This window comes from Pangasianodon hypophthalmus, chromosome 20 (genome assembly GCF_027358585.1).
Source record: "Pangasianodon hypophthalmus isolate fPanHyp1 chromosome 20, fPanHyp1.pri, whole genome shotgun sequence".
Taxonomy (NCBI): Eukaryota; Metazoa; Chordata; class Actinopteri; order Siluriformes; family Pangasiidae; genus Pangasianodon; species Pangasianodon hypophthalmus.
Window position 1 is genome coordinate 8,823,730 of NC_069729.1, and position 13,029 is coordinate 8,836,758.

Below are 13,029 nucleotides of genomic sequence, written 5' to 3' on the forward strand. Positions count from 1 at the left end.
GTTCTTTGCCTTTATATATACATTGTCTCCCATTACGTACACAAAAACATGTCTGTCTGTATGGATTTATATTCTAAGCCTGTGTAATGTCTATGTAAAACATCGAAGTGACATGAAATATGTCTTGACTCAGCACAGTGAAAGAGGTCTTCAAAACCTGGACAGGTAAATAAGAAAATCTCCTCTCTCTGTTGAACTGAAACTGGATGGCCATTTAAAGGATCTTCCCCGAAGGATGCTAGATAAGTAAGAAACCCTCCGAGGTTGATGTACTCTGCAGCCACTACATCTGCTGGAGTCAGATCAGTGGTAACTCACATAGTTCTCAAGTTATTTGTAAAGGAAACCTCTGGGATGCCCTTCCCAGGAATTGTATGGACATCTCATGCTGGGATCATGTAGCCAAATCCAGCTGTGCAGCATTTCCTGGCAAAGGAGGACACAATATTTGGTATATGGATGATCCATGTCCACCCTGTCATTGTCATATTTTGTGCCCCCTCCCATTTCATTTCAGCAGCATAGTTTTGCTTTGACTGACTTTGGATGTAAGGGGGTCTGTTTCTGTTTGTACGGTAGACTTTCAGATTGTCTTGCTGGTACAAGAAAAGTTAGAATTATCTACCATAATCCACACTTATTTGAATTTTAGGCAAACGCCCCTGTATACCTCATTCTAAATCACAAGGTTGTTCTTATTCGGCATAGCAGACCATCCAAGAATTTTGCCACTGTAGCCACCTGACTCCAGTACCTCGGTGACTGCAAACTCAATTAGCTTTTTTTTTGTTTGTTTGTTTTTTTTTTTGTTATTGTTTGGTCCATGTGCATTTTATGGCCGGCATATTCCATGTAGTACACGTGAGGGTTCTTTCGTCTGGCAGTGCCTTCCCGTCTTCTGCGAGTACTCTACAGCTTAAAAAACAGAAAACTACATAAATACCTTAATGTTAAATATTCATTTCACACCTATATGCAAGCACAGCAAGTCTTATAGCCAATGAAAATCCTCTTAATATACATATACGCATATTAAATAGATATATATGTATATTCTCGTACACTTATGGAAAAGGCTCGAGTCCAACAACCAATCAAAATAACTGTGGGCGGGATTACACGTTTTACTCCTCCCCATATGTAAACCCACTCCAGGCTGCAGGACGCAGTGCTCACGAGTCCCTCTTGTGGACAAATCCGGAAGTGTCTCTTATGCAACAAGGACCGTTCGTGCGCCATAATAGTTTGCCGCCACAGCCTGCCGGAGAAGGCGGACGCAGAGCACGCTATTCTTGTACACAATATAGTATTTATTTAAAATAGGAACGTGCAGACAAATATATGTTTTGAGTACTTTTAGAGACGTTGGAGAATCCCAGTCTGTAACAGAACAATACTGAAGAGGGCCGTCGTTTAATAGAGGATTTCAGTAGGCCGCATTAACACGGTAAGGCGGAAAAGGAGACGTAACGTTAATGGTTAGCTAACTAATTACTTATCAGTAGTCGATATTTTGTCCATAAACACCTGCGGCAGGTAAATTCTGAAATCACATTTGCACTATTTTGTTTGCTAATCTGGGTAGTTGCTAGCCTGTTGCCAACAACGCAGTCTACAGCGAAGGCCGATTGAGGCCTTACTAGCTTGCTAGCCGTGTTTATTAACTGTAGTCTGAGTAATTGACTTTTTATTATCATGATAATGTTCTACACAAACTTCTTAGGAAAAGTTAATGTGTAATGTGATATTGTTTGCGAACCTCTTGGCTAATATACTTTTGTGGTTTAGCTGCTTGCTATCCGTGTCAGAGAAACCTTAGCTAGTCAGCCATATATAGCTTAGCTACAAGTTAGTCAGAGTTCTTCGCAGTCCGAAATTGTTGTTGTTGTTGTTTAAAAAACAACCTTTTTTTTCTATGGTCATAAATAAGTGACTGTGGATTGTGAAATGTGTCTTGAAAAAGAGCGCTGTTGGTGTAATGTATTTTCGTGTGTAATTTTGCCTGTCTTTATGTGCTAGCAGAGCTCCGCCATCATGGCCGACGACTTTGACATCGAAGCCATGCTTGAGGCGCCCTATAAAAAGGTGGGTATTTAGTTTAGCGCGATAAGCTATTACATTTAATTGAAACTGCAGTCCAATCTACGCTTTGTTTTCGCTAGCTTATGTACAGATAAATACCATGTTTGTTTATATGATAGTGGTTTCAATGAATAAATGCCCATCTATCTCTTTTTGTAGACATGCCTATATCTCACCTCTACTCCCATGAATTCCAGTGTGAACTGTCAAAAAAATGAAGGTAGTAATTGCCCCATATATTGATGTACTGTGGTACCCATGGTTGAAAATATTTAGGCTGATTGATTTTGGTGCCGTCAAAATAAATGCAGTGGATGCACATGAACTTAAGTGCTGGTATGAAGTCCTTGGAGACTATTCACGCTTTTTATATGCATGGTAATTTTAGCACCTACCCTTACATTTGGTATTCAGTATAAGTTAAAGCCATTACTGAAGGATAATTCTAATTTGCATGTCTTAAGTAATCTACTTATGGCTTTTATGTTACAATTATGGACTTGTAATACAAGCTATTCCATGCACTTCTCATGTTTTTCATGGGATTGGAAATGAACAGAGATGTACATCATAACCTATAACCAAAAAAATCATTATTATTGATGTATTGAAGGGACATTCATTGTATTTAGCATTTATGCATGCAGTTGACTTTCATATACCAATGTGTGGTTATTTCATTGGTCTCAGAAAAGGAAATGATGGCTCTCTGCATACTGCAAAAAGCTTTCAATCGAAAGAGAACTTTTCTACTGAATGCAAATGGCCACTTTGTTTTAAGACACTCATGCACATTATTAGGTAGCTTAAAGAACATCTCAGCTTTAGATGTTCTTTGGGAGTCGATATTACTAAGCCGTGTGAATCCCTGTTTGCTTCAGGGCGAGATGTGTGACAGAGGTGGCATCGAACTCTTACAATCCACGAAGGCAAATGGGGTGAAGATCACTGGAATGGCATCCACCACAGGAGCTCACTTAGTGGCTGGCTGCTAGCGTTGCCACTTTGGGTCTTATAGGCACAGATAGCCTTGGTACAGAACCTTTCAGGCTGCTAAAAGAATGAAATCACTAAATATGCAATTTTTACATTCACAGCATAGCACTAGCTCTTGACCTATTGACCGTACCACATACGCAATATAAGCATTAGTAAGGAAGGAAGAAAACGACAGCCTTGTGGTTCTAATGACCCTTTTCTGTCACTCTCCTACACATAAATCATGTAAAGTACACATATTTAATGATTATATTATATTCTCTTTTGTTCCCACCCCCTTATCCTTACGACTTGCAATGTTACGCCGTCCTCCTCACGATGTTCTTCTATCGACCCTGCTTAGGATGAGACCAAGTCCATAAGTTCCAATGGGCATGAAGAACGGAGCAAGAAGTAAGTCTGTCTTAATTTGACATATTTTAAACAAATAATTATTGTGATTGTGCTGAATTAGAATTTATATATTCTTTTAGAGACCTGAATGGATTAAATTGAAAATCGCTGTAAGTGTTTCTATAACATTGCAGTCATGAGCCAGCAGATTACATTAAGTTAAACATGTGCAAATTGACAAATATAAACTTTCAAAATGGAAGGAAAAAGAAGAGCAGAAGTCGTAGTAGGAGCAGAGAGAGAAAGAGAAGCAGGAGCCGGGAACGCAAAAGGAGCCGGAGCCAGGACAAGAGTCGTGAGCGAAAGAGGAGCAGGAGCCGAGAAAGGAGACGCAGTCGGAGCCGAGAAAGGAGACGCAGCCGTTCCAGGAGCAGGGAGCGTGGAGGGCGCTTCAGAACAGCCTTGTATGTACACTTGCCCTCAGTTAGGCCTTACATTTGTCTGCTGTGTATAGCCACATTAAAATAACATAGATTTTGCTCTTTTTGGTGTTCTGTAAAGTATTTTTATTCACAAAAACCTTTTGAAAGCAGTTCTCACAAAATCATGTTTTCTTCATACTCGTGCGCTCAAATATGTAATTATGCCTGCTTGGCTCTCCGTGTAATAGTTAAATGATCAAATTTAGCCTGGTGTCTCCAATTAAACCTAAACGTTTCATGATAACCATTGGGAGTAGAGCGATAGTAGTCGCTGCTGAGATAAACCTTGTTTTTAAATCACAGTTCTGGCCTGAAATTTAATGGTGGTTCCAGGGGGAAGACTGGCCCACTGCCTGTCATCAAACTAAGGTTTCTATGATACTATTTTTGTTGTGTGTGGGTAGTTGCCTGTTCAGTGTATGAGTCAACAGGTGCAAACCTTTGGTAAAAATACTAACAGAAAGTGTTTTCCTGTAGCCGGAGAAAGTCCAGGAGCCGGAGCCCATTCAAACGAGACAAAAGTCCTATCAGGTAAGCTCCAATATATATATATATATTTTTAAGTAAAATAAAAGTACTTTAAATGAATCTTATTGATGTGTTGCTACAATTATTTTTCTCTGCTTACAGACAGCCTATAGATAATCTCACACCAGAGGAGAGGGATGCCCGCACAGTTTTTTGCATGCAGCTTGCTGCCAGAATCCGGCCCCGGGACCTAGAGGAATTCTTCTCTGCTGTGGGGAAAGTCAGTAGCTCAGCATTATTTTATGAGCCAGTTCCTAGTCATTCTAATAATTTTGTTTTGTGCAGTTTTAACACCGATATCATTTAACAGGTGAGAGATGTGAGGATGATCTCTGACAGAAACTCCAGAAGGTCCAAGGGAATTGCCTACATTGAATTTGTGGAAGCCACCTCTGTACCACTGGCAATTGGTCTGTCTGGGCAAAGGCTGCTTGGAGTACCAATCATTGTTCAGGCTTCACAAGTAAGAGAAACTGTCCTCCAGTGGAGAATTACATTAGATTTGTGGTGTTTTTAAGTATCCTTATCTGGGTGCATATGTTCTTATTGCTTTTTTTCCAGGCTGAAAAGAACAGAGCTGCTGCAATGGCCAACAACCTGCAGAAAGGCAGTGCTGGACCTATGAGGCTGTATGTTGGCTCTCTGCATTTCAACATCACAGAGGACATGCTCAGAGGGATCTTTGAACCATTTGGACGGGTGAGGGCTCATTTGCTTAAGGCTGCAGCTCATGGCCTGTCTGCCTTAATTTGCTCTTCACTTTCATTGTTATTTGATTAAACATCTGTATTTAACCTGTTTTTCTTTTGCTTTGTCTTCCTAACAGATTGATAGTATTCAGCTTATGATGGATAGTGAAACGGGGAGATCCAAGGGATACGGCTTTATCACGGTGCGTTAATACTGAAGACACATGTTCTATTTCAAGCATATCAGCCTAAAAATGAAAAGTAATTGAAAAGCCCTGAAAGTAATTCTGAGTCACAGAACAAAATGGTAAGTCACCAAGAAAAATAATGTCTTTTTTAATTTGTTCTCACCCAGTTTGCTGATGCTGAGTGTGCTAAGAAAGCCTTGGAACAGCTAAATGGCTTTGAACTGGCTGGCAGGCCAATGAAAGTGGGCCATGTGACTGAGCGCACTGATGCCTCTACAGCCAGCTCTTTCCTGGATAACGATGAACTGGAAAGGACTGGCATTGATCTGGGCACCACTGGGAGGCTGCAGCTAATGGCCAGGCTGGCCGAAGGTAAAAAATGTATTAACTATTTGGAATACGCCTGTAAAAGTTGGTTTATAGCTGCACTACCTAAACATACGTTTATGATGTCTTTATTGATTATTAAGGAGCAGCTGATAATGGATGAGGGCATGAGCATTTCTTTTCTTCTTTTTAAGGGACTGGTCTGCAGATCCCTCCAGCTGCACAGCAGGCTCTTCAAATGAGCAACTCAATGGTGGCAATGGCAGCAGCTACAGGTATATAGTAATAAAATTAACTGTTAATGCTCCTAATGATTAATGTAGAGATTTTTACATTCTGTTTCTTGTTCTAGCGGCTATGAATCCTGGATTGAGTTTCAATATCAACGTACCCACAAATCAACCTCTCAATCTACCGTCTCAGCCAATTGCCACACACTGCTTCCAGCTGTCCAACATGTTTGATCCAAATTCGTAAGTGTCATAGGCAACATTTGAAGATTAACATGAGTATATATGTTGAATTACAGTCATGTTTAATATTTTCATGTTGTCTTGTTAATAGGGAGAATGAACTTGGATGGGACATTGAAATCCAAGATGATGTAATTGAAGAATGTAACAAACATGGTGGAGTAATTCATATATACGTGGACAAGAAATCTACCGAGGTATATGATTTTATGATTATAACAATGTTTCGAAAAATAGTAGTGCTAAGTAGAAATAGGCAGTGATGACTTGGTGATTAAGGTTCACATGCAAGATTGTCCTTCTCTTGCTCAGCTAATGGTATATATTTAACAGCCACTCAGTCTGCACTTTGCTGAATTTGTCTGCACTTTGCTGAACAACTATGGTTGCAGGCTACAGGAAGATGGAAGTGGTGGGATATTTTAAGTATGACCAAGCACAGTAAAGTTCCAATTACAAAAGATGCTGTTGAGTGTCAAAAAAAAAGTCTGGAAACACTACTAATTTGTTCCAATGTTTGAAAACATTATTCATTTTATTTTATTTATTTATTTTTTTTATTTTATAATTATATTTAATTGTGTTTTACACTCAACTCAACAGGTTTAGAACAAATTTTGAAGATGTGGATTAATTAGGTTGTGAGAACACCTGCTCATGTTGGCCAACCACTTTTGTCCTTTTTGTCAAGGGCACGGTGGGTTAGCTAATGAATTTCTGATTTGTAGAGGGCACAAAACCATGTTCGTGTTTGTATGTGTAGTTCAGTATTTTATACTGTGTGCATGTACTATGTTTTGATAAATAATTATGTAAAATGATTCAGTATTTCAAGTAATGGCCATTTGGTTTATTCAGTCTGCCATATCTATAAGAATATTGTCAAATAGTGTTATGTCTGTTTTTTTGTATAAATATATCATATACAATATATTACAGAATAATTTATTAGGACAACAATAAAAAGCCAAAATGAGTAAAAGGTAAATATACATAACTTTTAATCTTAACAGCATTTCTTTTTTAAAAAATAGGGAAATGTATATGTGAAGTGCCCAAGCATCCCTGCTGCAATGGCTGCTGTTAGTGCATTACATGGACGCTGGTTTGGAGGTAAGTGCTATGTCAAATTCAGTGCTGAATTTACTTAAGGCATACTTTAAGCCATTTTAGCAGTCTTCATTGATTTTACAGTGACTTAGTGTTATTCAGTGTGCAGTTCAGCTTGTCTCTGAATAACCATCTGGATTTTACATGACATTACAACTCTTATTTCATGGTTCTTTTCACAGGTAAAATGATCAAAGCAGCATACGTCCCTCTGCCAACATACCACAATCTTTTCCCTGAGTCGGTGCAAGCTACACAGCTTCTTATGCCTACTCGTCGGTGATCCCTGGAGCTCCACTTTTTCAGGCTTTCTCTTTTTAATAATTTTGGCAAAATATTAATATTAAATACCTGCAAGCTTTGACACCTTTGTGTACGTTTATGCCCTTACATCACCTGGGCATTAAAGAAGTTTATGTGGTAGTTTTGTATGTACAGCCTTTTTTGTTCCCTTTCTTGGTGGGCCTTTTGACCCTTTATTGTTTATACAGTTTTCAGGGTTTGTTTTCTTCCACACATTGTCTTTGTGATTGGCATGAGTTCCATTAGAAGACATGTACAGTTAGCCACACCAAACTACAACTATTGAATCTTTTTTGAATGAATTAAAATCCTGTAGCTTTGGTTAAATATCTACATGCAGTGTTTTGGGCTCAATGAGCTGAAGGAAAATTAAAATGACTGATGAGATCCTGTGTGTTCATAGAGACCATTATGGGTTTTGATGCATTGTCTTTTTCTAATTAAGACTTGATTTTGTAAAGTCCTTGAACAGTTCATTTCAAATAAAGCCATGATGCTGGTTTATTTGTCATGTTTCAGGTGAGAAGTTAAATTTGTTGTGCTTTTGTATTAAAAAAGGTAAGAACATAGCTCCTAATCTTTTTTTGCTGTTATTTATTGTGTTAATATTAGCTTGATCTTCTATTTAAAATGCCTTCCTTTCCAAGGCAGCGTGTTGCCTTTTATACGTCATTCCCCATCAACAACAAAAAGTATCAGTTAACGTTGCACCCAGGAACCATGTGTAGATTACTTCAGGCTTCAGACTAGAGTTAAAAGATAGAGCACGCTGGTCATGTGATTGCATTCATTCATGGTGAACCTGCTCCATTACAAAAATGGGAATCGTCTGCACTTGTGACTGGTGGCTCACTAGCTCTGTGTCAGACATGCCAAATTATAACTGTTAAAGAATTCTTCAGAGCTTTTAAACAGCTAAAATGACACCTCAGGCACTGCCTTGGAATTCATTAGGTTTAAATCAATGACTAAATGTAACAGATTCAAAAGTGAGGCCCTCAAAGTGCTGGCTGCAGTACTATTTTTAACCCTGCCCATTTCCATGTTAGTGAAAGGGAAAGGACCCAAACCTACATTTTAAGTAACCTCTCCACAAATTATTTTCAAGAATAGTATTCTGTCGTTTTAACAAGTTCAGCTGACCTTGATATCTCCCCCAATGTTTGAAGAAGACTTTGAGAGCAGAAATATAGATGCCATAACACTATGCAAACTACTCATCAGCAGTAAGAATTAGAAGGCCAAATACAGAGATGAGCCACAAAAGTTCTGGAACCAAGATACACTACCAAAGTAATGGAAAGGTAAAAGTGTGGAGAAAGAAAGGATCTGCTCTTGATACAAAACACATGAGCTCACTGGTCAATCACGGCAGGGGTAGTGTCATGGCTCGGGCGTGCATGCCTGCTTCTGGAACGGGCTCACTAATCTTTTTTTGATGTAACTCATGTTGGTAGCAGCAGAATGAATTCAGAAGTCTACAGCAGGGGTTTTCCACCTGTGGGGTGTGCCTACTTGGGGGGGCGTGAGATTTCAAGGCACATGCTTGAGTGAAAGAAGAAGACTGGCACAGCTGTGAATGTAAGCTGCCATTGCTAGCAAATCTTTTGTTATCCACTAGGTGGCAATCTGACTAGTTCCCCCAGCAATACTACTGTGCTAATAAGGTGACCTAGGGTTAGTATCCTTGTAGGCTGCAGCTGTTACAACAGAGTTGGCAGTGATTGAGTGTTCGAGCAGTAAATAGCAAGAAAAAAAAAATTGACCAGTTGCAAAAATTAAGAATACCAGTCAGTCATTGACTGACAAAAAAAACAAGAAGAATCCCCCACTGAGCCCATTCGTCTTCACCCCACTGATGGCAATGAACCATCCACGTCAGCAGGGCTTTCCACACAGAAGAGGATAGCTGCAAAAACCGAAGGCCTGGGTGCAACAAAAACGATGGAAGTATGATGAACAGTACATAAAATATGGATTCATGTACATCACACCAAATAACTAACCATGCCCACAGTGTGTTGTATGTTCTGAGGTGCTTGCAAATGACAGTTTGAAACCTGTGAAACTGATAAGACGCTTGCAAACCAAACATCCGACAAGATAAGCCAGTTGATTTTTTTTTTGCCATAAAGAATCAGGCATAACAAACCAAAAACAAACGATGACTGGAAAAGCCACAGTGACAGTCAGAGCACTTATTGCTTTGTATGAGGTGGCGTATTTAGTTGCCAAAGCCAAAAAGCCTCACACAGTTGTAGAGAGCCTCATTCATCCAGCAGCAATGGCCATCTATATAACTATGTTTGGGGATAAGTTTACCTGTGACATTGAACAAATTTTGTTATCAGATAACACCTTGAGCTGCCGTATCACTGACATAGCAACCAACGTCAAATGTCAACTAATTGAGAGAGTAAGGGTTGGGAATTTTTTTCATTATTAGATGAGTCGACAGACATCTCAAACTCCTCCCAACTACTTGTATTTGTTCGCTACCACTATGAGAGAAAATTGCTTGAGGATCTCTTAATTCGCTCAGCACTGGAAAAAACATGCACAGGGAGAGATATTTTTTGATAAACACAATGGCAAACTGATTGAACTTGGTCTATCTTGGGACAGTTGTGTTGGTGTGTACACAGACCGAGTCATGGTAGGGAAAAATAAAGGACTCGTGGCATTGGTTCATGATGAAGCTCCACATGTTAGTTTCACCCGCTGTATGATTCACAGGGAGGCCCTTGCAGCAAAAACTCTTCCTGCAGAGTTGAACACAGTGCAACAGACAGCAACACAAATGGTGAATTTTATCAAGACTTGTTCCATAAAATCAAGGGGTCAGAAAATAAATCCTTAGTCTTGCACACAGAGGTAAGGTGGGTCTCCAGAGGGTACTGCAGCGAATATTTTCATTGCGTGATGAACTACTAATTTATCTGTTGGACTGTGCATCTTCCTTTGCAAATTATTTGACCGACCAAAAGTGGCTCGTCTTTGCAGGGACAGAATTCAAACCTGCTAACAATGTCTGATAAAATCATGGTAAAGAAACTGGAGTGATGGAAAAGACATGTTGATGGGAGAAACGTAGACATGTTCCCAACCTTGGATGAACTTCTCACAGAAAGTGGGTTTAACTGGGATGTTACAAAAATGAAATCACTCTCCATCTGCATGCCTTGTCTGCACATTTCATGAAGTATTTTCCTGAGCAGCAGAGTTGGAACCAGTACAGCTGGGTTCGTAACCCATTCATCGAAAGCGCAGGGAGTCACCTGTCACTCCATATCAACAGGATGACCTGCTGGACCTTTCAAGTGACCGCTCTATAAAGGCACTGTTTGACTCAACCACTGTCATAATTTTGTCTGTCAGTGGAGACAGAGTATACTAAACTTGCAAGACTTGCAACTGATGTACTTTTGCCTTTCTTTTCAACTTGGCTCTGCGAATCCACATTTTCTATACTTGACAGTGGAAGATGATTTGACAGCTAGCTGTATTGGGTATTGAACCATGGACTGACATGAGGTGCTCTCAGACACAGGCTCAACCGTCACACTGAATATGGTAAGCTGTTTATATATTTTATGTGTCAATATATGTTACGTGCACTGTATGCATAGTAAGTAGTATGTCAAGGGTGTTATCATGCATTACCTTGGATGTTGTGGGGGTGGGATGCGCAAGTGAAATTAGACAAATGGAGGGGTGCGCATGTCATAAAAGGTTGAAAACCCTTGGCTTAATATATTAAGACAGTGATAGTAAAATACCATATTTTATTGATGATGCATACTATGTACAGGCAAAATGTTCAGTGACTTGCAAGAACCAAATCTGTCTTGCATTTATTTGAAATCGCCCTTTTTTAAAATCTTGTCCTTGTAGATCACATGGTTGCCTCCAACCAACCAAAAATTTTATTCTTGAATCACCCAGTCATCACATAATGCAATCTTTTGAAATGCACATAACGGTCATCTGTAGGTATGTATAACACACTGCCAGCTTCCAAAACCGTCATTTGTGCAGTTTTTTGTCTATGATCACTGTGCAGGTCCTTGCTATCAATCAGTTATGTTACAGTATTGGAATTGACATTTTCTTATAAAAAGCCTCATACAGATCACAAGGGTACTTAATATATACGCTTATACTTTTTTATTTTATGTGATATTATATGATATTATATTATATTTTTATTTTTATTTCTTTTTTCCTTTACTTTCTTCTTTTCTTTGTTTTATATTCACACAGAAAAATGACTTTAATGCAAAAACAGTCAGAGTTTGCACTAAAAGAAGGAGAAGCAATTCTAGATAATGTTGAAAACTACAAAGAATTCATTTTCACTGAACCACCATTACATCCAAAGGGTGGTGACGAGTTCCTTTACATGAGTTCAAAGTCAAATAAATCTAACATGGACTTTCGATTTTATCAAATGACATGGAAGCAAAAAGGTTCAAACATATGGGGGAATGGATGTGAAAAAGGGACCTCAGAATTCAGGAAGTGCATTTTGACACTTCCCCCGGGTTGGGTCGAGAATGAGCAGACGGGAGGCAGGCTTGAAACAACTCAAACAGGATCTTTATTCTCTTTCTTTTTACTTTCAGCAAACTTATTCATAAGGCGCACACACACGCACGCGCACACGCACATACACGGCTCTGTGCTGCTCAGCTCTCTCTCTCAAGGCTCTCATCTCCCCCCTCTTTATCCTTGCCGCAGCTCATTGAAACACAGAACATTCATTAGCCAAATCTCGCACAGGTCTGTAATCCTTACCACTCACCTTCTCTGGCTCCGCCCTCCATTCACAACCCAGCTCGACCACGCCCGCGCTTCCACCTACCCCCACCACCCGACTCAGGCCGGGGAGCTGTCTGACTTGCTGCCAACCCCCCCAGAGGGTGAAGGCCCATCCCAACAGACAGTATCGCGGGTGAGGACTGCCCATTTGATGGCTAGACACTCCTTTTTGATTGTGCATGAAGCGCTTCTCCCGTTCCACCACTTGGGTCCTACCCCCATGACCCCTAGCTCTCTGTCCGATGCGTCCATCTGTAAAATAAAAGGGAGAGCATGTCCACTGGACCGAATCTGCCGCTCCCTTTTTAGTGAGATCTGTCAGCGGGCTGGTGACATCCGAATAATTAGGCACAAACCTACTATAGTAGCCAGCCAGCTCCAGGAGCTGTCTCACCTGCTTTTTGGTCTTTGGTCTTGGGCAGGCCGCAATCACTGCTGTCTTATCAATTTGGGGACACACCTGACAATGGCCCAAGTGTGACCTCGAAGGGCCCTTGCCACTTGGCGAGCAATATGTAGCTTGAAGTGGGTAACAATACGAGCACTCTATCTCCTTGTGAAAATTCCTGTATGACCAGTACCCCATCATAGAATTGTCATTCTTGGGCCTGACACACATTTTCCTGTGTTATGTGACTTAAGGTGTGGAGTTTTGCCCTCAGGTCCGGAACGTATTGAATTTCATTCTTGCTGG

At 40.1% G+C, this 13,029-nt stretch overlaps 1 protein-coding gene across 10 annotated transcripts; it reads left to right on the forward strand.

Annotated features, from left to right (window-relative positions):
* Positions 1-1,181: 1,181 nt before the first annotated feature.
* Positions 1,182-8,018, forward strand: rbm39a (RNA binding motif protein 39a). 10 transcript variants are annotated; one of them, XM_053227171.1, is made up of 19 exons: positions 1,185-1,447; positions 2,023-2,085; positions 2,242-2,302; positions 2,964-3,115; positions 3,425-3,474; positions 3,555-3,584; positions 3,678-3,878; positions 4,200-4,265; positions 4,374-4,427; positions 4,527-4,644; positions 4,735-4,887; positions 4,986-5,123; positions 5,251-5,316; positions 5,469-5,673; positions 5,823-5,903; positions 5,981-6,101; positions 6,193-6,298; positions 7,136-7,214; positions 7,394-8,018. In XM_053227171.1, exons 10-19 carry the CDS (start codon positions 4,582-4,584, stop codon positions 7,492-7,494), a joined length of 1,113 nt encoding a protein of 370 aa, XP_053083146.1. In that variant the 5' UTR covers positions 1,185-1,447; positions 2,023-2,085; positions 2,242-2,302; positions 2,964-3,115; positions 3,425-3,474; positions 3,555-3,584; positions 3,678-3,878; positions 4,200-4,265; positions 4,374-4,427; positions 4,527-4,581; the 3' UTR covers positions 7,495-8,018. The 10 variants fall into 10 exon arrangements, with proteins under 10 accessions (XP_026791232.1, XP_026791235.1, XP_026791233.1 ...); XM_053227170.1 differs by having other exon boundaries at positions 2,964-3,474; XM_053227172.1 differs by lacking the exon at positions 2,964-3,115.
* Positions 8,019-13,029: the final 5,011 nt, after the last annotated feature.

Excerpts from the sequence above, each read along its gene's own strand:
- rbm39a (XM_026935430.3), top strand. The coding sequence starts at position 2,035 with ATGGCCGACGACTTTGACATCGAAGCCATGCTTGAGGCGCCCTATAAA. Across the intron at positions 4,428-4,526 it reads CGAGACAAAAGTCCTATCAG|ACAGCCTATAGATAATCTCA; the intron begins GTAAGCTCCAAT and ends CTCTGCTTACAG. Across the intron at positions 7,215-7,393 it reads ACATGGACGCTGGTTTGGAG|GTAAAATGATCAAAGCAGCA; the intron begins GTAAGTGCTATG and ends TTCTTTTCACAG.